Here is a 27514-nt window from a genome sequence, read left to right on the forward strand (position 1 = left end):
TCCTGTACATTTCTAAGTGCAGTTTTGCAGCACTGCAACAAAATATATTTTCACACTCAATTCTGAATTCATGCGACTGCTCTGGGGAGTGACTTATTTGGTATATTTAGCCATTCATTTCCTTTTCCACTAAATCTATTTCCCGCGACCAAGTTAACCTACTGCCATAAAATACCATTTAGTTATATATGATTCCGAAAAAATTCTTGTTTTCAAGTGTAGCAAAATTGGCAGCTTACTGCATCTCCCCTAGTATTGCACTACACAACATTAAAAAATTGGAATAGATCTTTATGTAGGTTGACATGGCTCTTCTCATATGACTCTTATATGTTGAAAGTATGTTGTAACCATTTCATGGAATCCAGTGCATGAGTCACACCTTACTGTCATGCTTGGATACAAACCCTACAAAATGGTCCAACACAGGAGAAGCTTTGATCCATTGAGCCTGCGCCAGCTCTTTTGAAAAGAAATCTAATTGGTCCCACTCCTCTGTTCTTATCCCTGCAGTTTTTACTCATCAAGTATTTATCCAAATTTTGCTTGAATCGATTACTATTCCCCTACTACTGATTCTGTTTACCCCACCTTTAGGGAAGGAAATCTGTCCTTACCTGGTCTGGGCTACATGTGACTCCAGACCCACAGCAATGTGGGTGACTCTTCCTTGTTGGACAGGAAAGATACTGATCAAGAAGATTCTCCTGCACATAGCCAATATGACCCTTAAATGCCCTCTGAACAAGGGCAGTTCGGGATGGGCAATAAATGTTTACCTAGCCAGCGACACCCACATCCCATGAATGAATAAAAAAAAGTCGTAGGGAAGTGTTTAGAAACAACAATAATCCTGGAGAAAATTAACAGTCACTTGGACAAGCGGGGACTAATAAAGGAGTACCAACGCAGATTTGTTAAAGGCAAATCATGTTTGATTAATTTAATTGAATTTTTTGATGAGGTAACAGGGATGAGGGCAGTGGAACTAATGATGTGTATTTGGTCTTTCAAAAGGTGGTTGATCAAGTATAGACTTGTTAGCAAAGTTGAAGTCAATGGGATAAAAGGGGCAGTAGCAGCAAAATTGGTGGAGTACAAAGCATACAGTTATGGTGAAATGTTGTTTTCACACTGGAGGGAAGGAGACCATGGTATTCTCAAAGGTGCAGTACTAGACCACTGCTGGTTTTATTATATATAGTGTTTTGGATTTGGGGAAGATACAGGGCACCCTTTCAAAATTTGCAGATGACAAAACTTGCAAGGGTAGTAAAAACTGAGAATGATAGTAATAAACTTGAGGAAGATATAGGCCCAAATATTCCAGTATATGTATGGATGAACTCTGAAATAAGTTGGGAGATGTGTGTCTGACCCCACGGATGTCCTAACACATGCACATGCGCTGAAACTGCCAAAAAATTTAACCTTCCAATGGGCTAATTTCTGCTGCCCAGGACCCTCTGCGAATGTCTCCAACACCGAGCTCAGTATCAGAGAATTAGGCCAGATATGCAGGACTTACCTGCATACATACCCAGGAAATGTTACTCTGGTTGATACCTGGTCTAACTCTGTGATTAGCCGGTGTAACTGAACTGAATACCACAACCGACACCCCAAATCATCCTACCAACCCAACGCAACTATTCCCCCCCAATCCAACCCAACCCATCCACCCCCCACCACGACTACCCACTCACCCAACAACCCACTGAAAGACCAGATACCTTTAAATGGCAGCTAATATTATAAAAGAGAATGTGCCCTTTCTTGGTCTGTTTTCTCCTACATACTAAATGTCCTACTGTCTGGTGCATGATACTAGAAGTGATCCAGAGATTACTTACCTTTTAAAATTCTGCTTTTTAACCACCCCCCTAGCTCCTTAAATTCTAATTGCAGGATCTCAATGCACCTTCCTTCCTATATCATTGGACCGAAATGAGCCACAACTTCTGACTGTACCCCTTCCCCCTTTGCAGAATATTCTGCACCTTTTTGGTGATGCCCCTTGCCTTGGCACCTATGAATTGTCAATGTAGAAATATCTGCTGTACACATAAAAGTTTGTACAACAGGTTTTATAGCCAGCAATTCAAAACTTAGTGAACAATATTCTTTGTTGGTAAGATTAACTTGTGGCAGTTGTGTTGAATGATGTTGAGAATGGTTTTGTGAAACACTTCTTATTTTCTATATAATGTATTTAATTTTCTACTCAAATCTCTTCTACTTTAGAATGACAACAGAGAGATGTTCAGCCGAGTTAGGCACATGATGTATGATCTTATTGAATGGCGATCTCAGATACTTTCTGGAACACTCCCACAAGATGAGCTGAAGGAACTGAAACAGAAAGTCACTGCCAAAATAGATTATGGCAACAGGTCTGCACAATATAAAATATCTAGATAAACTAACATAGCCTATTCTTCTTCACATCCGACTATTTTAGCCTGTGAAATATTGGTATTGTTGATCAATAATTATGCAATTTAAACATTAGTAGCTTGTCAATCTATTTTGAATGGAATATTTATTCTACTTTTATTTATTTCATTTATTTTTGTGTGGGACATTTGATGTGCATTTATGTCCATCTGCAGCTTTATTCAATTTTCAAGCATTTTGTGGTAGTTTAAGGAGTGATAGGTTTACCCAGTTGACCAAAGACTGAATGTAGGAGGCTAGATTGTGAGATTAATTCCATAATTAAGAATCAGCTGTCAAAAGTAACTTTGAGGAATGGATATAAATTCATTGTTCTCAAGATGGGTGCTTTTGTACTTGGCTGCTGTACTTGACTCTATCCTTTGCCACCTCTTCAACCTCTCCTGTGTCAACTAAACCTTCTTAGGCATTTGCTTTTGTTCAGTCTATCCTCAAGAGGTGAAATTCCTCCTGTTCTTCAAGCTATCATTCTCCTACTTTTACTTTGGTAATCTCTGAAGCTAAGAGTGCTAATGTTGACATTCAATGATCTATTATCCATGATGTTGAAAATTCTAACCTAACCATTGATCACCATTTGGTTTTATAATTTGGGTGATCAGCTATAAAATTCTGAATGAGATGTTACTAATAATCACTGACATTAGATTTTATTAATGCTATGATTAAGCAAGAGGTAATGCATGTATTTCAGCTTCAAACTGTATGTAAATTTGTACATTAGTTACATTCATTGCAAATCCATAAAATGTACTGAAACCAAGTTCTCAATATCCAAGCCATAAACGAAAGCTGTTATCTTCATATCCTCGGTCAGCTCAAATGGTCTGTTCTTTGAAAATGCATATGCAAATTTCTATTCATTTTTTAAAACTATTTTTAAAATGCTCATGTCCCAATTGTATGATGACCTTCAGAAATATGGAAAGAGCAGAGATGAATAATTTCATGACAATAGCTGCTTCCTTTGCGAAACTGCATAATAGGCTGCTTTGTGGCATAAATTTGCATGTGAAGATTTGTGACTCTGCACACAGAAATGAGTTGAAATTGTTAGCACTGCTCTTATAATGGGCAACAGGTGGGGAACCAGGGAATTTATTTATTAACCCCAGAAATGAGGAAGACCTTCACACTGCTTAAATGATAATGAAATTAATGAATTCCTATATTGTCTTCGTCAAAGTGAGGAGAATAATATTTACGTTGTTTGCTGTAGTAAGGCCAATTAAATCACAAGAAAGAGAAAAGTACCAATGTACCCCAGCGTTTGCCTACAGCAAAATACTTGATAGAATGAATTTCTTCCCATGTTATTTACGGTACTAATCATTATTTGCAGTCTCACTAAAGGAACATAAGAACGCTGTTTCATTCACCTGTCCCCAATAGAATGCACTCATTGCTGATAACATTGTTCATAAATACTCATTTTTTAAATATACTTGCAATGTGACCCAGTTGATGGTCATGGCAAAAATATATTGGTGGTTGTTTGTAAAAGAAATATGTGTACATGTAATAATTACTTATATGTATGTGTGTGTGTGTGTGTGTGTATGTATATATATTTATATAAAGAGACCCACAAAAGCTGTCAAATTAGTATTTTTATTGCAACTGTACTTATTTTAAATCCCATTGCATGCCGTCCCTCTCGTGCAATATGCATTCCATTCCTTTGAGATCTCATATCATCCCCATCCCACCCCTTCTTCCAATGCTATCCCTATTCCCCATTCAGTGCATGCCAATACCTCCCATGCATTCTGCCATCTCATGCCACTGCTGTCCCCCATATTATCTTCCCTTCCTTTCTATTCTCACCCCTCTCCACCATTGCTATTTCCCTGTTCCTCAAGGCAGGGTAACTTTACAGCCTTGCGGACTTAATATTGAGTTCAGCAACTTTAGATCATGAACTCTCTCCTCCACCCCATCCCCTTTCTGATCCCTCTTTTTCCAATAATTTATGATTTTTTAATATTTTTATATATATATATATTTTTCTTTTCCCACCTATTTTCAATATTTATAAATGTATTTCCATCCATTGTTTTATCTCTACCTTTTAGCCTATTTCGATCCCTTCCCCCCATCCCACCCCCACTAGGGCTATCTGTCACTTGCTCATCCTGCTTTCTACTCTTAATGTCATCATTAGCACATTCCTCAGCTAATATCACCACCGTCAACACCCCTTTGTCCTTTTGTCTATGACATCTTTGGCAATCTCTTCTTCGCCTCCACCTATCACTGGCCCTCTATCCAGCTCTACCTGTCCCACCCCCCTTCAACCAGCTTATATTCCACCTCATTTCTATATTTCTTAGTTCTGATGAAGAGTCATATGGACTCGAAACGTGAACTGTATTCCTCTCTGCAGATGCTGTCAAACCTGCTGAGTTTTTCCAGGTATTTTTGTTTTTGTTTCAGATTTCCAGCATCTGCAGTATTTTGCTTTTAACTTTGTTGCTGGGCTTCCCTTACCTTCTGCTGTTCTATAACTACACAAACCCTTCCCCCAAGCCGCTGCCATGAACCGTTGGCAGCCACACGTGCATCATGCGCTCCAGTCCTCTGTGTATGCTTAGCTCCACCCACCAAATCAACCCACTGATTAATGAGAACAATATGGACAGGCAAAAACTGCTCATTATTACAATAGATCAAGTATCTCGTCACACCCTTGCCTTTTGCTGTTTTTCTTTCTCCACCAGCCCCTCCTATCGTTATCAGCACCAACCGTACCTCTTGTGCTGTTTCCTCCACCCTTACCCAAACCCCTCCATCTAGGGTAACTACAGCATTGTTCCAGTGAAGATCAAAGTAAGCTTGAGGAACAGCATCTCATCTTTCGATTAGGTCTTTATAGCCTTCTGAACCCAGCATTGAGTTCAACAATTTCAGACCATAATCCCTGTTCTTATTTTGTTTCCGTTTTTTTTGGCTTGTTTTTTTTCCTTCAGTCAGTAGCACACTTGCTCTAGGCACCACTTCTTGCCCCATCAAACATAGAAACTAGGAGCAGTAGTGGGCCATTCGGCCCTTCGAGTCTGCTTTGCCATTCATTATGATCATGGCTGATCCCCTTTCTCTGCCACATTCCCGCTTTCTCTCCATACCCCTTGCTGCCCCTAATATCCCAAAATTTATCAGTTTCTTTCTTGAATATAGTCAGTGACCTGGCCTCCACAGTCTTCTGTGGTAGAGAATTCCACAGGTTGACCACCCTCTGATTGAAGAAATTTTTCCAAATCTCAGTCCTAAATGGTTTGCCCCATATCCTGAGACTGTGGCCCCTGGTTCTAGACTCCCCAACCAGGGGAAACATCCTCCCTGCATCCAGTCTGTCCAGCCCTGTTAGAATTTTATACCTTTCAATCAGATCCCCTCTCATTCTTTTAAACTCTAGTGAATATAGGCCCAGTCAAACCAATCTCTCCTCATACGATAGTCCTGCCAGCCCCTGTGTCAGCCTATGAACCTTCGCTGCACTCCCTCTATGGCAAGTATATTCTTTCTTAGGTTGGGAGACCAAAACTACACACAATACTCCAGGTGTGGTCTCATCAAGGCCCTGTATTAACTGCAATAAGGCATCCCTACTTCTGAACTCAAATCCTTTTGCAATGAAGGCCAACATACTACTTGCCTTCCTATCTGTTTGCTACACCTGCCTTTTTACTTTCAATGACTGGTGTACAAGGACACCCAGATCCCTTTGTACATCCACATTTTCCAATATAACACCATTTAAATAATAGTCTGCCTTTCTGTTTTTTACACCGAAGTGTATAACTTCACATTTATCCACATTATATTGCATCTGCCATGTGCTTGCCCACACACACAACTAAATCACCCTGAAGCCTCCTTGCATCCTCCTCCCAACCCTGCCCAGTTTTGTGACATCAGCAAACTTGGAAATATTGCATTTGGTTCCCTCATCCAAGTCATTTATATATATCGTGAATGGCTGGGGCCCAAGCACTGATCCCTGCAGCGCACCACTAGCCACCCCCTGCCATCTGGAAAAAGACCCATTTATTCCCACACTCAGTTCTGGTCTGTCAACTAATTCTCAATCCATGCCAGTATATTACCCCCCAATCTGAAGTGCTTTAATTTTGCCCACTAGCCTCTTATGTGGGACCTCATCAAAAGCCTTCTTGAAATCCAAATATACCACATCCACTGGTTCTTATCTATTCTACTAGTTGCATCCTCAAAAAACTCCAGTAGATTAGTTAAGCATGATTTCCCTTTCATAAACCCATGTTGACTTTGGCTGACCCTGTTAATGCTTACCAACTGTTCTGTTACCATGTCTTTTATAATAGACTCAAGCATTTTCCCCACTACTGATGTTAGGCTAACTGGTCTGTAATTCTCTGTTTTGTTCTCCCTCCTTTTTTAAATAGTGGGGTTACATTTGCCACCCTCCAATCTATAGGAACTGCTCCAGAGTCTATAGAATTTTGGAAGATGACCACCGATGCATCCAATATTTCCAGAGCCACTTCCTTTAGTACTCTGTGATGTAGATTATCAAACCCTGGGGATATATCAGCCTTTAACCCCATTAATTTCTCTAGCACCATTTTTTTTACTAATACTGATTTTCTTCAATTCCTCCCTCTCACTGGACCCTTGGTTCCCTAACTATTCTCTTTGGCCCTGGAAGACGATCTCTGCTGTCAATCGATCTCTGCTGTCAATCAATCTCTCTTGACTTCCACCTTATCACAGACCTTCCTTTTCTCTATCTTTTCCTCGTCCTGATGAAAAGTCACAGACTTGAAACATTAATTCTGTTTCCCTCCATAGATGCTGCCATAACCTGCTCTGTATTACAAGCATTTTCTGTTTTTATTTCAGATTTCCAGCATCTGCAGTATTCTGATTTTTGATTAGGGTAATTTTGTTGTTGGGACCCCTCTTACCTCTGCTGCTCATTTTCTCCAACAACCCACCCTCACTCCACTGCCACCTACCATTGGTAGCTGCATGTGCAATATGCACTTCAGTCCTCTGCGCGTCCTATGTGTCTTCGCCTGCACCTGGCTTTGCCCACAGAATCAACCCACTGACCAATCAAAAGTGTGGACAGACAGAAACTGCGTATTATTATAATAGATTAAGTATCTCAGGTCACACTTTTAGCTTTTGCTATTTTTGCTGCCGCCACCACCAGCCATTTGCAGCCGCTTGTTTGTCATACGCTCCAGTTCTCCATGTACCCCATGTGTCTCCGTACACCATAGCTTATGTCAGCAAAAACCTTTGTGATCAAAGGAACTTTATTTCAAAAGCACTTTTTTAAATACAGGATCTCTAATTATTCTTTCAGAATTAAAACTTCTGACTCTGGCAAAAACTATATAAAGATGTGCATGTGTGAAAAGATTGGGTTTAATATAAATTGTAAATTGCAGTGAGTAACCACTTCCCTGAAAGATGCACATACCTCAAAGATTAATTGAGTGCAATAAATGGGATTAGATTTAAAAAAAAAATCAGTGTGCTGAAAACTAAATGTGCCCACATGAACAATACTCGCTTATCACTTTAATTTACTGCAGTCCTCTGCGTCCCCACGTGTCTTTGTGTGCACCATAGCAGAGATCGGCAAAACATTTGCAGTCAAAGTAGTTTCTTTATTGTAACAGCACTTCTTTAAATACAGGATTTCTAGATATTCTTTCAGCAAAGACTTCAACAGAATCAAAACTTCTGACTGGAAAAGGCTATAAGAAGTATTGCATATGTAAAAAAATATTGGGTTTAAAATGGCGCTGAAAAGTAAATGTCCCATGTGGACAACGCTCAGTTGTCCAAATGTTATAAGTTTTAAAATATCTAACCAATCTACTGCCATCACACAGGTGCAGAACAAATCAACTCAAAACCAATCAGAAAAGTGTGGACAGACAAAAACTGCATATTATTCTTTTTTTTAAAATGGTTTAACCTCAGTAGAAATGAATGGGGAAAACCATTTTACTGTCATGCTTATTAAATCTTCAAAGTGTAGGGGAGAGATACACAGCAGTACAACGTATTATTGTCACTATCCAGGTTCTTGTGAGCACATGCTCACACCCCAAAGTTGGTCAAAGTTGCACATAACCCCTAAATTTTGCAGGCTCGTTTAGGGGCATTTTATAACAAAATAGAAATGTCACATTAGATCACCATGGGCTTTGCTTTTGCTGGAGTTAACATGGAACGTTTAGAGATGTGTCATATATTTAGTTTATTACAATTCTGCTCTTATTAATTTCCAGGATCCTTGATCTCGATTTGGTGGTACGAGATGAAGATGGCAACATTTTAGATCCTGATCAAACTAGCACCATCAGTCTGTTTAGAGCTCATGAGATGGCATTGAAACGAATAGAAGAAAGAATCGAGGAAGAAAAGGTGATTAAAATAAATAGTCAATTGCAGCTAAAATGCTGTAAACCATTCACTTCTGAATTTTTGCCTGGCTTTAATTTTTATACATTGTCCATTATTATGTGCTAAAGGTCTTGAAAATGTTTTGTCAAATTTGGGGTAAGCTTTTTGTTTATGGTACTTAAAGAAATATTGGATGTTCAATATTCACAATGTGTTTCGAAAAATAAGGAACATGAAGATGTCTTTTCTGAACCTTCCACATTCTCTTTATAAATTAAGATCGAGTAAGGGAAATGTTGTAAGATTGTATTACTTGAGGTAAAAATTGGAAATTTTAATTAATGTAATTTGTCTAAATTACTTTTATAGTATCATTCAGGTGTAGTGATCAATTTGGCAAATAGTGCAGGTGATCATTATATCTGAGCAAATATTGTAAAATTGCATGTGCCTCACAGTCTTCCTGTTCGAAATGATCTCCGATCTGATTCATAAATTTATGCCTGCATAAAACTATTAATAAAGGACTCTATTGGTTTTTGCAGTTTAATTGTAAAAATGCCATAATTATAAACGGTTTAGAATTTAACAGAGTGGTAATTTGAAATAAATTTTAAAAGAACAATTTAATAATAGGTAAGCTCCAACTATTGCTTATTGTTCCTCATAAGACTCAATGCATTGACTTGAGGGGTGTTTAAAGTACAGAGCTAAAATCTGACTTATTTAGGCAATGTATCTGTTGTCTACAAAATTTCCCCTGTAAGTGGCAGAGTTGAATTCAACTCAATTGCCATAAGCTACTATGCAAACTTGGATAAGTGCCTTTGTTAAGTGCCACATTTGATTTTTCATTACAACCCTGGTTTGAACTTTGTAATTAGCTTAATAATCTGAATATATATTTATCTGATGAATTTCTTGAAGTGAAAATTCAGTAGGCAGTCATAGAAATTAATTTATACAAATAATTTATAATAATGCCCTTATTTTTAAAATAAAAAACCATGGTGGTTGTTTGTTTTCTTCATACTCATTCTAGAGTTAAACTGCGATCGTTTCAAGAAATAACCCAGTTTGAGAGCTATGCATTTCATTGTGCCAGCATTTCCCCTTCTAGACAGAAACTGGCTGGGATAAGACCAGCGGGCTTTTTGGTGCTAATATTCATTATTGGCAGAACTATTTGGGTTGATAACAGAAGCAATTCCTGATGGCTACTGCCTTTGTTCTATGAACAGTTAAATCAGTGAGTTCAGGTTTGTAGCCGGATAGCAAATGGATTTGCATCAATCATTTTATATGGAATTTGCTGCCACTGAACATTCTCTGTCTCCAATTCCGTGTATACTTGGCAGCTTTTTGTTTTTACAAGATTCATATTTGATTTCCTTTGTTTTTAATTGAGCTTCAAAGGCAATGGGAAGTATATTTTTCAAATAGGTCTGTAGCAGTTCTTCTGAGGCCATCAAGAGAATAGTGGGTGGCTCTTGAAGCCCTGAAGACAAATCTCATGTAATGTTATTGTTAAAAGATGCTATCTTAAGATCTGGTATTACTAAAGCTGTTGGTACAGGGCTGCATTTTCTTATTATTTTCTCTATCCAAGGACTGTCCTGTTTAATCTGTATTCTATATTGCTACAGCTTGTCTGCTATTTTTAATAAACCTATTCCATAGTTTATAATCTAAACCATGGTCTGATGGTGTTTATTCTGCCGCTTTCTGAATTCTGGAAGATCACAGAAGGTCTCATGATGTATCTGATTACTAAGAACAGTGACCCCCTGGGATTGTGCACATTTGGTGCACAAAAATATACCCTGGTGTGTAAACAGTGAGGGTGTGCACTTTGGAATTAGATGCTAAAGAAAGAGCTGAGTAAAATGCAGAAATGTTAATAGGAAATTATTGAACTAAGAGTTGCTATTCAAATTTGTAGCAAATAACAGCTTGAAAGATAATTTTAGAAATGGATTTAATAGTACATTGGATAGAAGTGGAAATGAGGCTGGTTTTACCAAAGCAATCGGAGGAAGTGAGAGTATGCTCTGCAATTCAATAAGATCATGGCTGATCTGATTGTAACTCCACATTCCCACCTACCCCCCCGATAACCTTCCACTCCCTTGCTTATCAAGAATCTATGTAGCTCTACCTTCAAAGACTCCGCTACCACTACCTTTTGAGGACGAGTGTTGCAAAGACTCAGTACCCCCTGAGGAAAAAACTCTCCTCATCTCTGTTTTCAATGGACGACCCCTTATCTTTAAACAGTGACACCCAGTTCTAGATTCTCCAACAAGAGGAAATATTCTTTCTACATCCACCCTGCTAAGACAACCTCAGGATCTTATATGTTTCACTGATGCCTTATTCCTCTAAACCCCAGTAGATACAAGCCTAGCCTGTCCAACCTTTCCTCATAAGGCAGCCCTCCCATTCTAGGTATTAGTCTACTAAACCTTCTCTGAACTCCCAACGCATTTACATCCCTCCTTAAATAAGGAGACCAGTACTGTACACAGTACTCTAGATGTGGTCTCCCTTGTATAACTGAAGCATAATCTCTCTACTTTTGTATTTTATTTTCCTTGCAATAAACATTAACATTTTATTAGCTTTCCTAATTACTTGCTGTACCTGTATACTAGGTCTTTTGCAATTCATGGACTAGGACACCCAAATCTCTCTGCATCTCTGAGCTCTGCAGTCTCTCACCATTTAGATAATATACTTCTTTATTCATCCTGCCAAAATTGACAATTTCACATTTACCTACATTATACTCCATTTGCTAGGTCTTTGCCCACTCACTTAACCTATCTATCTCCTTGTAGCCTCCTTATGCCCTCTTCACAACTTACTTTCCCACATACCTTTGTATCATCAGCAAATTTAGCAACCAGACCTTCAGCCCCTTCATCCAAGTCATTTATATAAATTGTAAAAAGTTAAGGCACCAGCACTGATCATTGTGTTACATCTTGCCAACTAGAAAATGACCCATTTATGCCTACTCTCTGTTTCCTGTTAGCTAGGCAATCTTCTATTCATACCAAAATTTTACCCCCTATACCATGAGCTTTTATTTTCCACAATAACCTTTGATGTGGCACCTTATCAAATGCCTTCTGGAAATCTAAGTATAGGACATCCACCGATTCCCCTTTATCCACAGCATATGTTACTTCTTCAAAGAACTCCAAAAAATTGGTTAAACATGATTTCCCTTTTACGAAACCATGTTGACTTTGCCTGATGACTTTGACTTTATCGAAGTGCCCTGCTAAAACATATTTAATAGTAGCTTCTAACATTTTCCCTATGATAGATGTTAAGCTAACTGGCCTGTAATTTCTTGCTTCCTGTCTCCCTTCCTTTTTGAATAAAGGAGTTACATTCGCTATTTCCCAATTTAATGGGAGCTTCCCCAAATCTAGGGAATTTTGGAAAATTAAAACCAAAGCATTAACTATATCATAAGCCACTTCTTTTATGACCCTAGGATGAAGTCTAGCAGACCTGGGAACTTGTTAGCCCACAGCTCCATCTCTTTGCTCAGTACCACTTCCCCGGTGATTGTAATTTCCTTGAGTTCCTCCCTCCCATTTCCTGATTTACAGCTGCTTCTGAGATGTTGAAAATCATCTTGCTAACAGTGACTGCAACGTAATTCAGTTTAGAGTAATTATGGAAAGAGACCAAAAAATATCAAAGGTAAAAATGCTCAATTTGGGAAGTGAATTTCCGGGATTTGAGCAGGGATCTGGCAACAGTTGATTAGAAAAAGTGATTGGAGCATAAAGCAGTAAGTGATGGCGTTCAGGGAGGAAATAGTTCATGTACAAACTAGACATATTCCTTTTTTAAGGAAAAAAGCAAATCATTCAAAGCCAAATCACTCTGGATAACAAAGAAAATGAAAGTTAAAATAAAACAAAAAAGCAGGATTATTGCAAATGTCAGAAACAAAATTCTGTTAATAGCCAGTAAGATTATGGAGAGTACTGGAGGGATTGAAAAAGTTTTTTTGGGAGGAAAAGATGAACCTTTAAACATTTTAGGAACATATAGAATTGTTAGAGGAAATTTTGGGCTGATGAAAGACCGAGAGGAAAATTTTCAGGTCAGGGCTTAGGACATAAGAAATGTATTATATGAGTACTTTTCTTTTGCTTTCATTAGGAAGCCAAGTGAAGGTTATGGGAAAAGAGGAGTGGGAAATTATGGACAGGATGGTAATAGAGAAGATGTACTAAAGAGGCTGGCATAACTGAAAGTTGGCAAGTCACCTGGACTGGATGGAATGCATCCTAGGTTGCTGAAAGAAACAAAGATAGAAATATTGGAGGCATTGATTACAATCTTTTAATCTTCATTGGATGCAGAAATAGGGCTGGAGGGCTGCTCGGAAACTACACAAGATCAGCCAGCCTTACATTGGTGGTGGGGAAGTTATTGAAAACCATTATCAAGGTCAAAACAAACTTGGAAAAGCATGGATTTGTTAAAGATAAATCATGCCTAACTAAGTTGATTGAATCCTTTGAGGTAATGGAGAAGGTTGGTCCAGGTAATCTTGTACGTATATGGATGTTTGGAAGGCATTTGACAAAGTACCATTTGAGTGGCTTGTTAAGAAGATTGAAGCCCATGGAATTAAGAAGAAAGTGGCGCTATGGGTACAAAATTGGTTCAGTGACAGAAAGCAAAGGGTGGTGCTGGATGAATGATTTTCAGTCTGGGAGGTAGTTTGCAGTGGTGTTCCTCGAGGCTTAGTTTGGGGTTCATTCTCCTTTTAATGGTCTGTTAATAATCTAGACTCAGGTGTAGGGATTAACACTATAAAGTTCGGAGATGATATCAAACTTGGCAATGCAATGATGAAGATAGTTGTAGCCTTCAGGGTGACATAGACAGGATGGTGAAATGGGTGGAAGCATGGCAGTTGTTCTATGTGGAGAAGCATGAATTGATGCACTTTGGGAGGACTAATATGGAAAGACAGTATACCATGACTTTGACAAATGTAGATGAGTCGAGGGACTTTGGTGTCCATATACGCACACTTTAAAAATGATTGTAAGTTGATAAGCTGATCGAAAAAGCATATGGATTACTTGGGTTCATAAGTAGATATATAAAATATCAAAGCAAATAGATCATCTTAGAACTTTATGAATGAGGCTAGGCCTCAGCTGAAGTAGTGTGAACAATTCTGGGCACCATACTTCAGGAAAAATGTGTAAGCTTTGGAAAGGGTACAAAGGAGATTTACCGAGATGTTATCAGGGATAAGTTATGAGGCGAGGTTGAAAAATTTGGGACTGCTGTCTTCAAACAAAGAAGATTAAGTGATGACCTAATAAAGGTTTTCAAGATAATGAGAGATTTTGATAGAGTAGTTGGAGGAAAAGCTATTCCTTCTGGTAAGTGGGTCAGTGACTAGAGATCACAAATTTAAAATCATTGACATAAGAGGGGAGATGAGGTGAAAGTTTTTCACTCTAGACTTGTCGAGGTCTGGAATCCTCTAGATGAAAAGGTAGTGAAAGCTGATTTCTTCAATAATTTTAAAAGAGGATTGGGTAGGTATCTGAAGAAGAGGAACTTTTCAGGGCTATGCCCTTGTAAACTACTATCTCATTTCCAACTGCATTTTCCTCTCAATTCCTTGGTGTTGTTGCCTTTCAAATCTGTTCCCATCTTTCCTGGAACTCCATGTTTGAAACTTTCCAATCAGGTTTCTGCTCCTGCTACAGAATCCAAATAGTTCTTATCAAAGTCACAAATGACATTCTATGTGACTGTGACAAAGGTAAACTATCCTTCCTTGTCCTGTCTGCTGCCTTTGATATGGTTGACCACACCATCCTCCTCCAATGCCTCCCCACTGTTGTTTCCATTTTGTTGGGACAGCTCCACGCTCGTTCAATTCTAACCTATTTAATCGTAGCCAGAGAATCACTTGCAGCGGCTTCTCTTCCTGCTCCTGCAACCTTACCTCCAGTGTCCCCCAAGCATCTATCCTTGGCCCCCTCCTATTTCTTGTTTACAGGCTGACCCTTGGTCACATTAGCCAAAAGCACAGCGTTAGTTTTCACATGTACTCTGACACCCAGCTCTACCGCGTGGCCTCCTCCCTGGATTCCTCCACTCTTGCTAAATTATCAGACTGCTTTTCTGACATCCCGTACTGGATGGACAAATAGGTTCCCCAATTAAGCACTGGGAAGACTGAAGCCATTATTTTCGGTCTCCGTTCCAAACTCTGTACCCTAGCTACTGACCCCATCCCTCTTCCTTGTAACAGTCTGATTAAGCCAGCCTCTTCATAACCTTGGTCTCACATTTGACCCCATGTGAGCTTCCAACCTCATTGGCGCCATCATTAATACCGCCTATTTCCACTTCTGAAACATCGCTTGACTTTGCCCGTCTCAACTCAGCTGCTGCTGAACCCTTCAGCCATGTCTTTGTTGCTTCCAGACTTGACTATTCCAATGCACTCTTGGCTGGTTTCCCACATCCTACCCAATGGAAACTTGAGGTCATCTAAAACTCTGCTTCCTGTTCCCCTTTTAACGCTGTGCTTCATGATCTACTTTGGCTCCCAGTCAAGCAGCATCTTGATTCTAATATTCTCATTGTTGTTTTCAAATGGCCATGCCCTTCCCTCCCTATCTTTGTAAGCTTCTTCCATGCCCTACAACCCCCTGAGATATCTGAGCTCCTTTTGATTCTGTTCCCCTGAATTTAATCGCTTCACCATTGGTGCCTTCAGTTACCAATGCACTAAATCTTGAAATGCCCTCCCTACACCTCTCCACCTTGCTTTCCTCCCTTAAGACACTTAAAACCCACTTCTTTGACCAAGCTTCTGGTCATCCAACCTCCTATTTCCTTAATGTGGCTCAGTGATATACTTTGCTTTATAATGCTCCTGTTTAGCACCTTGAGATATTTTATTACCTTAAAGGCATGGTATAAATATAAGTTGTTGTAATGGACAAAAAGCTGGAATGCAGGACTAAATATAACTCTTTCACTGACCCAGCACAGGCATGACTGGTCAAATGACCTCCTGGGCTGTCAATTTCTGATACTTTGATCTTCTCTAAACTATCCTATTGAATCCCGTCATAATTTTAACGACCTCCATCAGATTACCTCTAAATATTCGTGATGAATCAGTTCCAGCAGCCAAATTGATATGGTATTTCCTGCCTCAGTGATACACTTTTCCCTTTTTCTTGGCTTTTAGGAATTTTTAATCAAGACTAATCCACTTATACACGTTAAAAAAAAAGTATGCTTAAGGGAGTGATTGACAACACTGAATTAGAGTTGCTACCTGTGACAGACACACATTCATAATCAAGGCCAGGGGTGATTGCGGGAGGGGAGAATAGAAGAACGGCTGAGTACCAATGCCATTATCTAATTGTAAGGTAGAGGAAAATAGAATATTAATGCCTCTTTTATCCTGCTGAAGGGGTTGAGAGGTATTTTGTCAAATCATTTTCCTGCCATTGAATGGAAACATTACTTTGTGGATGCATAGAGAGCATTAGTCTTTTGCGCTAACGAATGAAAAATTATCTTCTTGTCTGGGTAAACATTTTGTAAATGAAATGTTAAAACCATTATCAAAAGTTAACTAACACAGGGAGCTGAGGCCAGGTTTGTCTCTTGATTTTTCAAAGCCCCCTGCTGCAGCCGCCACCCCCCCACCCCGGTAGAAAAAAGATAATCAATATTCTTTGTTTAATGGCCTGCCACTTATCTTTCCATCAGCAATAATTCAGAATTCTTGGGAGGGGAATTAAAAAGAGGTGAATAATTATATTCAAGGTTTTATTTGCTTTCCATTCTGATTCTTAAAGTTAAGCAACCTTCTCTCAATCCTGTGCTATTCATCTACCCATTGGGAGCTGTTTTTACAGAGACATGGTAATGACTCTCCAATGTACTGTATTGGCAAACAACCTTGTCAAAGTGTTAGGTTATATTTCAATTTAGTACTGAACATATGGGTGATAGTCCCAAAGTGAAGATTATAAATTATGGGTAATATTTATCAAAGTAAATTTCTCCCATCACGAACATAGTTCTTTTTGCAAACAGATGTGCTAAGATTAAAAACTTGTAGAGATTTAACAATATTTTTCAGATGGATTGGTAAGGTGCTAGTGAGCTTTGGCATAGCTGCATAATTTTTTATGCCACACAGTTAATCTTCAAAAACTACATTACATGAAGAACACAGCTCACTTCGGTTTCTATTGATGTTTCCACTCTGTTTTGGTCGTGAATTTTGAGGCTGTTTGGTAGTTGATTTTTATAACCTCTGAGTACTTTCTTCATGAAGAACATTAATTGCATGCTTAGTTGCTCCAAACTCGCTTTATTTTAAAGTAAATTTATATAACTTAAAATGAGGTGGCACAATGCAAATTACTCTTTCTTCATTGAAGAATATATACAAAGCACTCTCTCCACTATGCAACATTAGCAGTATTTAGAACAGGATTATTCTTTTTTTGTTACAAAAATCAAAAGATTTGTTTTTCAACTAGTCTACAGATATCCAATTTATATTTTATGCAGTGTTCTTCAGCTAGCAAATGTACTTCCATCAAGATAATATGCTGCTCATTTTCAAGAAGAGTTGATAAAACTGCATTAATCCATTACAGACCCCATTAGTCTTCAATACAATGCAAAATAAAAGTTGATTATCAGGAATAAACTAATTACCATAACAGACTAAGCAATAATCAACTTGGATTCAGAAGAGGAAAAGCCTTCCTAACCAATTTTTTTGATTTTTCTTGAGGATATGATATCACAAGTATAAGGTGATTAGACATCTTGTGTGTTGTATCAGAGAGCAATTTAATAAATTATGCCATTAATTAGATTTGAAGCTGGTGATTCAGGATAAACCTCAGAGACATATTAGGGTGGGGAGGAAATGAGAGTAAGTGATGACTATGTACCCGGTAATCAGTTTTGGGATCACTACCATATCTAATTTACAACAAGTTAGATTCAGAAACTTTAAGCCAATTGCTTGGCATTGCAGATGTGATCAAAGCAGGAAGAGCAGAGCGGTTGAATGTGCAGAAAAATCCAAAATTAGTTACAGATTATTTGGAATTCCTCCTCCAGTACTCTACCTGAAAGTCCATTCTATGTATTTACCATGTATTTGAGAAGAGTTTCCTGATATTAGTTCTAAATTTACTTTGAATTGGCTTGGAAAATTGAGTCTAGAAGCCAATATGCTACCACCAAAGAACACAGCACATTGACAAACGAACTCACTGCCCTACACTGAGGCGGCTTTCCTGTAATGAGAGGAACCTTTAATGAATTTAGGAACGGCCAATATGAATCGAGTCAAACTTGTAATTTTAAATTCAAGGTTAAGACTCAAAGAAAAATCAATACCATTTTCCAAAGGTTAATAAGAAGTCATCAGCTGATTGTGCTTGCTGCTCTGCTTTTACATTAATGTAAATGGCACAAGTAACCATGAAGCTTATTGACCGTTTCACAGCCTTAAAAGATGTTAACACTTTGACTGATTCTATTCAAAATAGAGCATCAGTTTCAACCTAGCTTCAGTGGTGTGAAATTTGTGCCAGAGCTGCTTAATTTTTAATTTTAATATCCACTAAGGAATTAACTTCTCACAATCGATGATTATCTACAATGCATAGATTACTGAAATGCTATCTATGGATTAAAATACAGAATTTTGTATCTTAAGTATTTGCAAGAAGTATAAGGAAATTGGGGGATAGTTCAAGAAAGTAAGGTTGAAGTAGGTTATCCATGAATTGTGGAGCAGATTCCAGGGGCTGTATGATGTACTCCTGCTCCTATTATGTTCTTATAAACAGTTGTCACCAAGTGATTGCTGATAACCCAAATGGTTCATTATTTTAAATTAACTTTGTTCTGATTATGTAGGCAAACAAGGGAGCATCATTTTTAATATAAGACCTGTAGACCTCACCTGTTGTACCAAAGTTATTTTAGTCAATAAAGATGTTACTGTTTGTAATTTGTATGACAAATGTACAATTGTATGATGCTAGTGACTGAATAGAACTTTAATTTGAGAAGAAAGCTTTCAGCCTCGAGGAACTAGACCCATGCAGATAGTAGATTCAAATGTTTTGCAAGCATTTGCCCCAGCTCAGGCCTGTTCCGCTGGTTTTGAAATTTGTAGTTACTTACCTATCCCAGCCAATATATTTACAGTCTGTTGTTAAAACCGAGCAATATATGTATTCAGAATGGTTGAGATTTTATGAAATAGCAAGTTTTATTGAATTCATTTATATGCAAGTATTGTCAAGTGATGCATTTTAATCTGTAAAAAGATTTTATATTATTTCTATTTGGACAAAAATAGTTTTGAAATATTGCAAAACCAGAAGCTTCCTTTTTTCAGTTTTGATCCCCTTCAAAGAAAACAGCCATATTGGATATTTCTTCCAATGTTGTTTACTGAGACCTGGTCAGTCTATAAAAAGTGAAACAATGGAGGAATACTTTTGCTAAATTATAGCCAAATTATACAATTATACAAACCTTTATGATGTTGCTAAAAATAGCAACCATTAGAAATCTTGCGCTGTTTGCCTTTAGGTCATACCATTATTACTAAAGCTTAATTGCAGGTTTTATTTGTAGAGTTGTAAAATCTGATCGTAGTAGCAGCAATCAAAATTGCTGAGCAAGTACATTAATTTTAATTGTAACTGCCTTAAAACTTGGCTTCAGGGTTGTGTGAACTGATTCATTTAGCAATTCAATATTCTATTGATTGCTGAAATGGTTTAACGTTTGCAGCTTATCTAACAGTAAATTGCTAGGATCTCTTGTTAAATATTCTGTTAGAGTGTATTGACACACTCAGAAGTAACCCCTATCCATTCAGTTTACATTTTCAACATAATAGTTGCCTAATTAATAAACTGCAAGCTGAGGTTTTTGGCTGTTTTGGTGATTGTTCCCATAACACAGTCTGCTGTAGATGATGACTTATGTGACAAGATCAAATGTGCATATTTATGATAATGCTTAATCAGTTCCCATCTTTTGACTATGGTCAATTTGACAGATCTAGTAAGCTTTAAACCTAATTAATGTATAATTTTGGTTATTGTAGTGGATATCCTGTAAAGTAACTGGCTTAACCAGCTTTAAAAAATTGATGGCGTTTGTAAGCATTGTTTTGTTTCCCGCACCCCAAGTTGTAAGTGCTCCAAGGGTAGTATATGCAGACTATGCAGTATATATTAATGAACAAATTACAAACAACTCAAAATAATTTAAGGTTGATGCTTCTGGAATTATGATTGCAGTCTGAGGATGTTATACATGACACATATGCTCCTGATTGTACCCTTGCTAACTAAGAGAGGGATCAAATGAAGATTAGTTGACCCCACATTAGGTGAGAAATAGAGAGACTTTTTTTTAGCACTTTTGTGTGCCTCGGTGACCATTTACGGAGTCCCTTTTCGAGTATGATGCCTGATGTAAGAAGGTTTGAACAGAAACAGCAAGAGGGGAATTTAGCTTTAGATGTGATTAGTATTTTTTAAAACCCAAGTTGTAGCTTAACTCATTTTGTTTATGTACAGAGAAATTTTAAACCTGTTCGTTATTAATAGATTTATAATTTCATTATGTATAGTGTATTGAGGAAATATTCCAAGATGGGTTATTGGCATTAGATCTGCCATCATGAGGGCTTGCGTGGAATTAAAACTTTTCCCAATTGCAAAGACATTTTCTCCTTCTCATGTTATTATTTTATCCTAATCATGTCTCTAACTGCATTGTGGAATTTGGTATTCTGCTTGGAGCAGGACTGCAGTTTGCAGTGGCAGTGGAAGTTAGGCAGATTTTGCCGATAGAAACAATCTATCTCCTGTGAGATTGCCAAAAGTTTATAAATAAAAGCTGTTGTTACTGTTAATGTAGTTATTACTGTTATTCACAACTTTAGTCACAAGCAACCTTATTCACCCCAAACATTATACAGTTTGCCAATTTACATGTTAAATTATGTTTCCATGTAGGAGTTCCTACATGGTTGCAGTTGCATGATTTTTAAAATTTTATTTAGAATTAAAGCTGTAATCAAAATGCTTTTGTAAGTTGAGTATGTATTTTTACTACTAAATGTATATGCCAAAATAAACTCTTAACTTGATTTTCAAACACAACAACATGGTCATCACGATTGTAAACACACGGGCAAATAGGACCAGGGCTGTTATACCTTGGAGAAGAGATGTTTTAATGGAGCAGTCTTGCCAGTAATGCCCTGATTCCATGAAAGAAAAAAAATCCTTTATATCTGAATACTTAAAACTTGCAAGATTGTTTTAAGTTAATATGATTTGGGACTTTGCAACCTTAGATTTTTTTGCATTCATGCAGAAAGAGGAGAATGTGGTGATAACAATGTAACTTCCAATTTCAGCATTTTAATTAGCTCCAGGAAACGATTGAGATTCTTTACGGCCCTAAAATGGTGGAAGTAAATAAACTGTAGATTGGTTAAATAGGTCTTCACATCATGTGGTAATTCTCCAGAGACAACTTTTTAAGTGGTATTTGCATGCATGGGAAAGATAATTTTTGGCAGAGTGTATGCTTCTGCTAATTAAGTGGAATGTATGGATGAAATACTGAATTGTGAGGAGATGATAAGTTTTGAAGCCTCTAAAATAACTTTTTCTTGTCTGTCTTACAGTCTCAGAAGCATAACATTGACATAAACAGACAAGCAAAGTTTGCTGCCACACCTTCTTTCAGTCTCTTTGTAACTCTGAAGAATGTTGTCTGCAAAATAGGAGAAGACGCCGAAGTCTTGATGTCTTTATATGACCCTATTATGTCTAAATTTATCAGGTTGGTGGTCAGCCTAATTTTGGCTTAGGTAACTTTATGGCATTTTGGATAACTTTTAAGTTATCTATTTATCCGTTTCCTAATCAAAATCGTTCAGCAAAGAGTATCTGTATAATTAATGCATTCCACAGCAAGGCCATCAGTATAGAAGGCTGTCTCTTTGATATTTATATGAGATTAGCAAACTTTTATATATTTAAATGTAGTATAGCAATGGACATATTTAAAGCCTAGGAAAAGATACTGAAGGTTACAATATGTTCACTCCTTTGGAAAATAATCAGCCTGAATCAATGTATAGCATCTTTCTATTTTTTCCTTTCAAAATTAGATGTCAGTGGACTATTGTGTTCATTATTCTTACTGTTGTTTTGCAACTGCTCTTAATGTGTTTGCAGCTAGAAAGCTGTTGTGTAATCTGAAAAATAAAACATAAATCGCCTGGATTTCATACATCCTTATTGGAACATATTCAGCTGTAGCACCTTTACCCTGAAATGTTAGTTGAAATCTATTCTGCTTTTTCTGTTTTAGATAATTTCAGTTTGGCATAAAGAGATTGAACTTGCTTTAAGATGCAGAACAAGAATAGACTATTCAGTTTCTGAACCCTGTTCTGCCGTTCTATTTTATCATGGCTGAGCATGTATGGTTCTATATTGTTTTTCCTATGTTTCGTAGTCCATATCGGTACCAACGACATAGGTAAAAAGAAGAATGAGGTCCTGCAAGCAGAATATTGGGAGCTACGAAATTAATTAAAAAGCAGGACCTCAAAGGTAGTAATCTCAGGATTATTCCCAGTGCCATGTGCTAGCGAAATTAGGAATATGAGAATAGACCAGATGAATGCGTGGCTGGAGACATGGTGTAGGAGGGAGGGACTTAAATTGCTGAGGCATTGGAACTGATTCTGGGGAAACTGGGACCTGTACAAGCTGGATGGGTTGCACCCCAGCAGGACCGAGACCAATATCCTCGCAGGGGTATGCGCTAGAACTGTTGGTGGGAGGGGTGGTTTAAACTAGATTGGTAGGGAGATGGGAACCTGAGCGGGCAGACACAAGAGAGGGAAACAAAGATAGGAATAAAAGACAGAAGAGAAGCGAGCAAAAGTGGAAGGCAGAGGAAATGAGGGATAGCAGCAAATAGGGCCATAGTACAAATGAGATGTGTAAAAATGTTAAAAAGACAAGTCTAAAGGCACTGTATCTGAATGCACAGAGCATTTGCAATAAGGTAAATGTGCTAATAGTGCAAATAGATGCAAACAAACGATATGATGCAATTGCGGAGACATGGCTGCTGAGTGATCAAGGCTGGGAACTGAATATCAAAAGGTACTCGATGTTTAGGATGGGCAGGCAAAAAGGAAAAGGAGGTGGCGTGGCATCGTTAGTTAGGGATAAAACCAGTGCAAAAGTTAGGGAGGATATTGGCTCAAAATCTAGATGTAGAAACAGTCTTGGTGGAGCTAAGAAGCAACAAGGGGTGGAAAATATTAGTGGGAGTTGTCCATAGACCTCCAAACAGTAGTGATAAGTTAGGAGATGGTGTTAAACAGGAAATTAGAGATGCACGTAACAAGGGTGCTGCAGTAACCATGGGTGACTTTAATCTATATATAGACTGGGCAAACTAGATTAGCAATAATACTGTAGCAGATGAATTCCTGGAGTTTGTATGAGATGGTTTCTTAGACCAGTATATTGAGGAACTGACTAGGGAACAGGCTATCCTAGATTTGGTATTGTGCAATGAAAAGGATTTAATTAATAATTTTGTTGTGCTGGGTCCTTTAGGAAACAGTGACCATCATGTGATGGAATTTTTTATTAGGATGGAAAGTGAAGTAGTTCGATCTGAAACTAGGGTCTTGAATCTTAACAAAAGAAGTTACGAAGGTATGAAGTGTGAGTTGGCTAAGATAGATTGGGGAACTTCATTAAAAGGCATGATGATGGATAGACAATGGCTAATATTTAAGGAACTAATGTCTGCTTTGCAACAGTTAAACATTGCTTTCTGGTTAAAAAACACAACAGGAAAAGAGGCCCAACCATGGCTAACAAAAGAAATTAAGGATAGTATTAGACCCAAAGAGAATTCATATAAATTTGCTAGAAAAAGCAGCAAGTCTGAGGATTGGGAGCAGTTTAGAATTCAGCAAAAGGAGGATCAAGAGATTGATTAAGAGAGGAAAAATATAGTACGAGGGTAAACTTGCAAGAGACATAAAAGCGGACTGTAAAAGCTTCTATAAGTATAAAGAAAAAGATTGGTGAAGACAAATGTAAGTCCCTTACAGTCTGAAATGGGAGAATTTATAATAGAGAACAAGGAAATGGCTAAGCAATTAAACAACTACTTTAGGTCTGTCTTTACATAGGAAGACACAAATACTGGGGAACCAAGGGTCTAGCGCGAAGGAAGAATTGAAGGAAATTAGTATTACTAAAACAATAGTGCTGGAGAAATTAATGGGACTGAAAGCCAATAAATCCCCAAGGCTGTGGATGCCAAGTCACAATATATTCAAGAAGGAAATAGATTTCTTGACTCTAAAGGTGTCAAGGGGTAAGGGGAGAGCATGGGAGTATGGCTGTCTTATTTCAGGTGGATGGTAAATGCCAAGGTATCCAAACCCCAGAGGGAAACTTGAAGCAGCTGCCACAATTATTTGCAATTTGTTCTTATTTCAAGATGTGGGCTTTGAATTCAGTAAGAAGGCCACCAAGTTTCATAGGTTTCTTACAAAACTAAATTAAACCTTTATTAATAGAAGAAATGATTTTAAACACTAAATAAATCTACAAATTACTACTGTGATCACTTCTAAATCCCCTAATTAACCTAAACCCCAGTTACATCTCTGTTAAGGCAACATAGCTTTTAAAGACCCAGGCAAAGTAACCCATAATACCCTGAATAGTCAGATTCAAAGAGCTCTTCTCAGCTTCAGTTCCTTGTAGACAGCAGCTTGAGGCTTAGAGGCTAGCGGCTTTTCACACTTGTGTTAAATCGTAGAATGCCTTCCCTGACATATAACCTTCGCTCCTTTATACATATTTTCCCACTCGAATGCAAATTCCCATTGTTTCACTATGTCTTTGGACTTTACCTCTCTAATAATAAAATCTATCGTGGTACCAATTTTACCAGTAATCTTTGGGAAAAATAAGCACACTGTTTCTTAACTTCTAGCTAGGTGTAACATTTCATTCCCTCTTCTGAATTCATGCTAGTCTGGTTTATTTAAAAATGCAAATATTCCCATTATACCTTACATTCTAAAACTTCCCCCACGTTTACCTACTTAAAATTTCAAACCTAGTTTATCTTCTGATACATCAAATCCTTCAGACCAGCTGCCTTTAATTCAATTAAGCCTTCCCCCAAACACACATACATGCGCGCGCGCACACACACACACGCGCACATACACACACACACACGCACACACATATAGACACAGATCCCACTATTACTGTACTTTACCATAAATTCCAATAACATTATGAAAATTATTATATCTTCTTGACAGTCTGTTATGACCCGGCAGATGATGTGAGCCAGGCGGATCAAATCCATGAGGGAAACTTGATCGCGCCATCACAATGGTTATGCCATTTGTATTTAATTCGAGATGTATGCACTGAATTCAGAAGTAATAAGTCCACTAATACTTTGAGATATTTAAAAAAAACTAAATTAAAATATTTGTTAACAAAAGAGAAGATTTCAAGCACATCTAAAGGACTTACAAATTACTACAATGCTAACTCCTAAAATTCCTAATTAACCTAACTTCCAGTTACACCCCGTTTAAGGCAATAGCCCAAAAATGGATTTTTTAGAATTTAAACAGATCCAGAAAATTAACACGATACCCTGCACAGTAGAATTCAAATGACTTTCTCCTGCTTCGGTTTCTGTAGACAGCAGGCTTAAGCACAAATACTGGTGGCTTCATTAAGGCTATTTCACACACCTCTCTTAGATCTCACGATGCCTTCTCCTTACACACAGCCTCATTCTCCTTCATATATGTTTTTCTCCTCTTAACATGTAAATTCTATTGTTTCCATATGTCTTTGGAACTTTACCTTTCTCACAATATAAATCTTTTCATGTTGCCAATATTCTCATTAACTGTGTTGAAATTCAAAATTCCCGTCACCTATCTAAAAATGCAAATTCTTGTCACACCTTACATGCTAAGACCCCAACCATGTTTACCTACTTAGCATTTCAAAGATACTTCTACACCTTACCCCTTCTGATAACTTCAGCTTGCAGTCTGCTTGGCACATACGCACACACACACAGAAAAAAACACCCCCCCCCCCCCCCCCCCCCCCCGCCCCGCCAATAAAGCTACTTTACAATAAACCAGAAAATATTATAAAGAGTATTATACTTTTGTGACAACGGAGCTGAGATAGTGGATCAGCCATGATCATATTGAATGGTGTAGCAGGCTAGAAGGGCTGAATGACCTCCTCCTATTTTCTATGTCTCTATGCCCTTTGATTGGCCTTGAGGCGTAGATGTCGGTACATTGCAGCTGTTAAGTTGGATGATTCTGGTAGGGCTGACCTTGGCAGATTCACAGTTAGTTGGAGACGCTTAGTTCCGGAAGGTAGCTAAAAAGGCTGTCCTATTTAATTTTTCTTGTGGATTCTGCTGAGCCTTGCCTCCAGCAACAGAGAGAGCGAGAGGGGGAGAGACTCTGCCTGCAAATTGCAGTGGTAGCTGCTTTTCTCCTTGCTGACACACACTGGTCTGCAGCTGGCTTTTTAACCCATTTTTTCCTGTGTATTCCAGGAGAGGAAATGATCTTGTCTTGCATCCATCTCAGAACTATTAACCCATTCTGAGATATAAATCAACAGGAGATGGATTTTTGGCTGACGGCTGAGACATGCAAATTGGTCTTTTGTCTCAACAACTACAGGAGATTAATGTTCAGTCTTTTGTATCTTTCCTATCCCCCTTTCAAGTGTCTCTGCTTGAAGAAGGCCATAACATCTTTTCAGGTGCAACATTCCATGTTTTCTCAGGACAGGTCTGCCAGTGTAATCCACTAGGAATTTTCCAGAATGTGGTCATTTTACTTTATCAGCCATCTTTTGCTCAGTGTCTTTGCTTGTTTTCTTTAAAAACACTCAGGCCTTCATTAAAAAAGTCAGTATTTCCCTAAATAATTTGTGGCTATAATCTGTTTTTTACGACACTTTTAATACTTGAATCATCCTGAACCATCCAAGCTTGAGGAAATGTAAACCAAAGTTTTGCAACTTGTACTCCTACTTTAATCCTTGAATGATTGTGCTAATTCTGTGCTGTACCTGCACCAAGGCCCATATCATAGAATCATAGAATGGTACAGCAGAGCAAGAGGCCATTCAGCCTATCAAATCTGTGCCAGCTTGTTTGAAGGACGATATTAAGGTCATAAGGATTAGGAACAAGATTAGGCCTTTAGGCCTATTGAGCCTGCTCCGCCTTTAAATCAGATCATGGCTGATCTGATTTTGGCCTTAACTCCACTTTCCTGCCTGTCTGCCATAACCCTTTACTCCTTTGTAGATCAAAAATTTGTCTTGTCTCAGCCTCGAATATACTCAATGACCCAGCCTCCGCTGCTCTCTATGAAAGAGAATTCCAAAGACTCATGACCCACTGAGAGAAGAAATACTTT

At 38.0% G+C, this 27514-nt stretch overlaps 1 protein-coding gene across 3 annotated transcripts in view; it reads left to right on the forward strand.

Annotated features, from left to right (window-relative positions):
- dock1 (dedicator of cytokinesis 1) overlaps positions 1 to 27514 on the forward strand; it is a 667847-nt gene that overhangs the window by 99143 nt on the left and 541190 nt on the right. For 2 of the 3 annotated variants that reach the window (XM_078564873.1, XM_078564875.1), the window contains exons 6-8: positions 2245 to 2393; positions 8748 to 8883; positions 21653 to 21810. In XM_078564873.1, the coding sequence (XP_078420999.1) occupies positions 2245 to 2393; positions 8748 to 8883; positions 21653 to 21810 (443 nt within the window). The remainder of the gene's footprint in view (positions 1 to 2244; positions 2394 to 8747; positions 8884 to 21652; positions 21811 to 27514) is intronic. The other variant, XM_078564874.1, reaches the window with a different exon arrangement.

The sequence above is a fragment of the Cetorhinus maximus genome, chromosome 20, assembly GCF_964194155.1.
Source record: "Cetorhinus maximus chromosome 20, sCetMax3.hap1.1, whole genome shotgun sequence".
NCBI classification, from domain to species: Eukaryota; Metazoa; Chordata; class Chondrichthyes; order Lamniformes; family Cetorhinidae; genus Cetorhinus; species Cetorhinus maximus.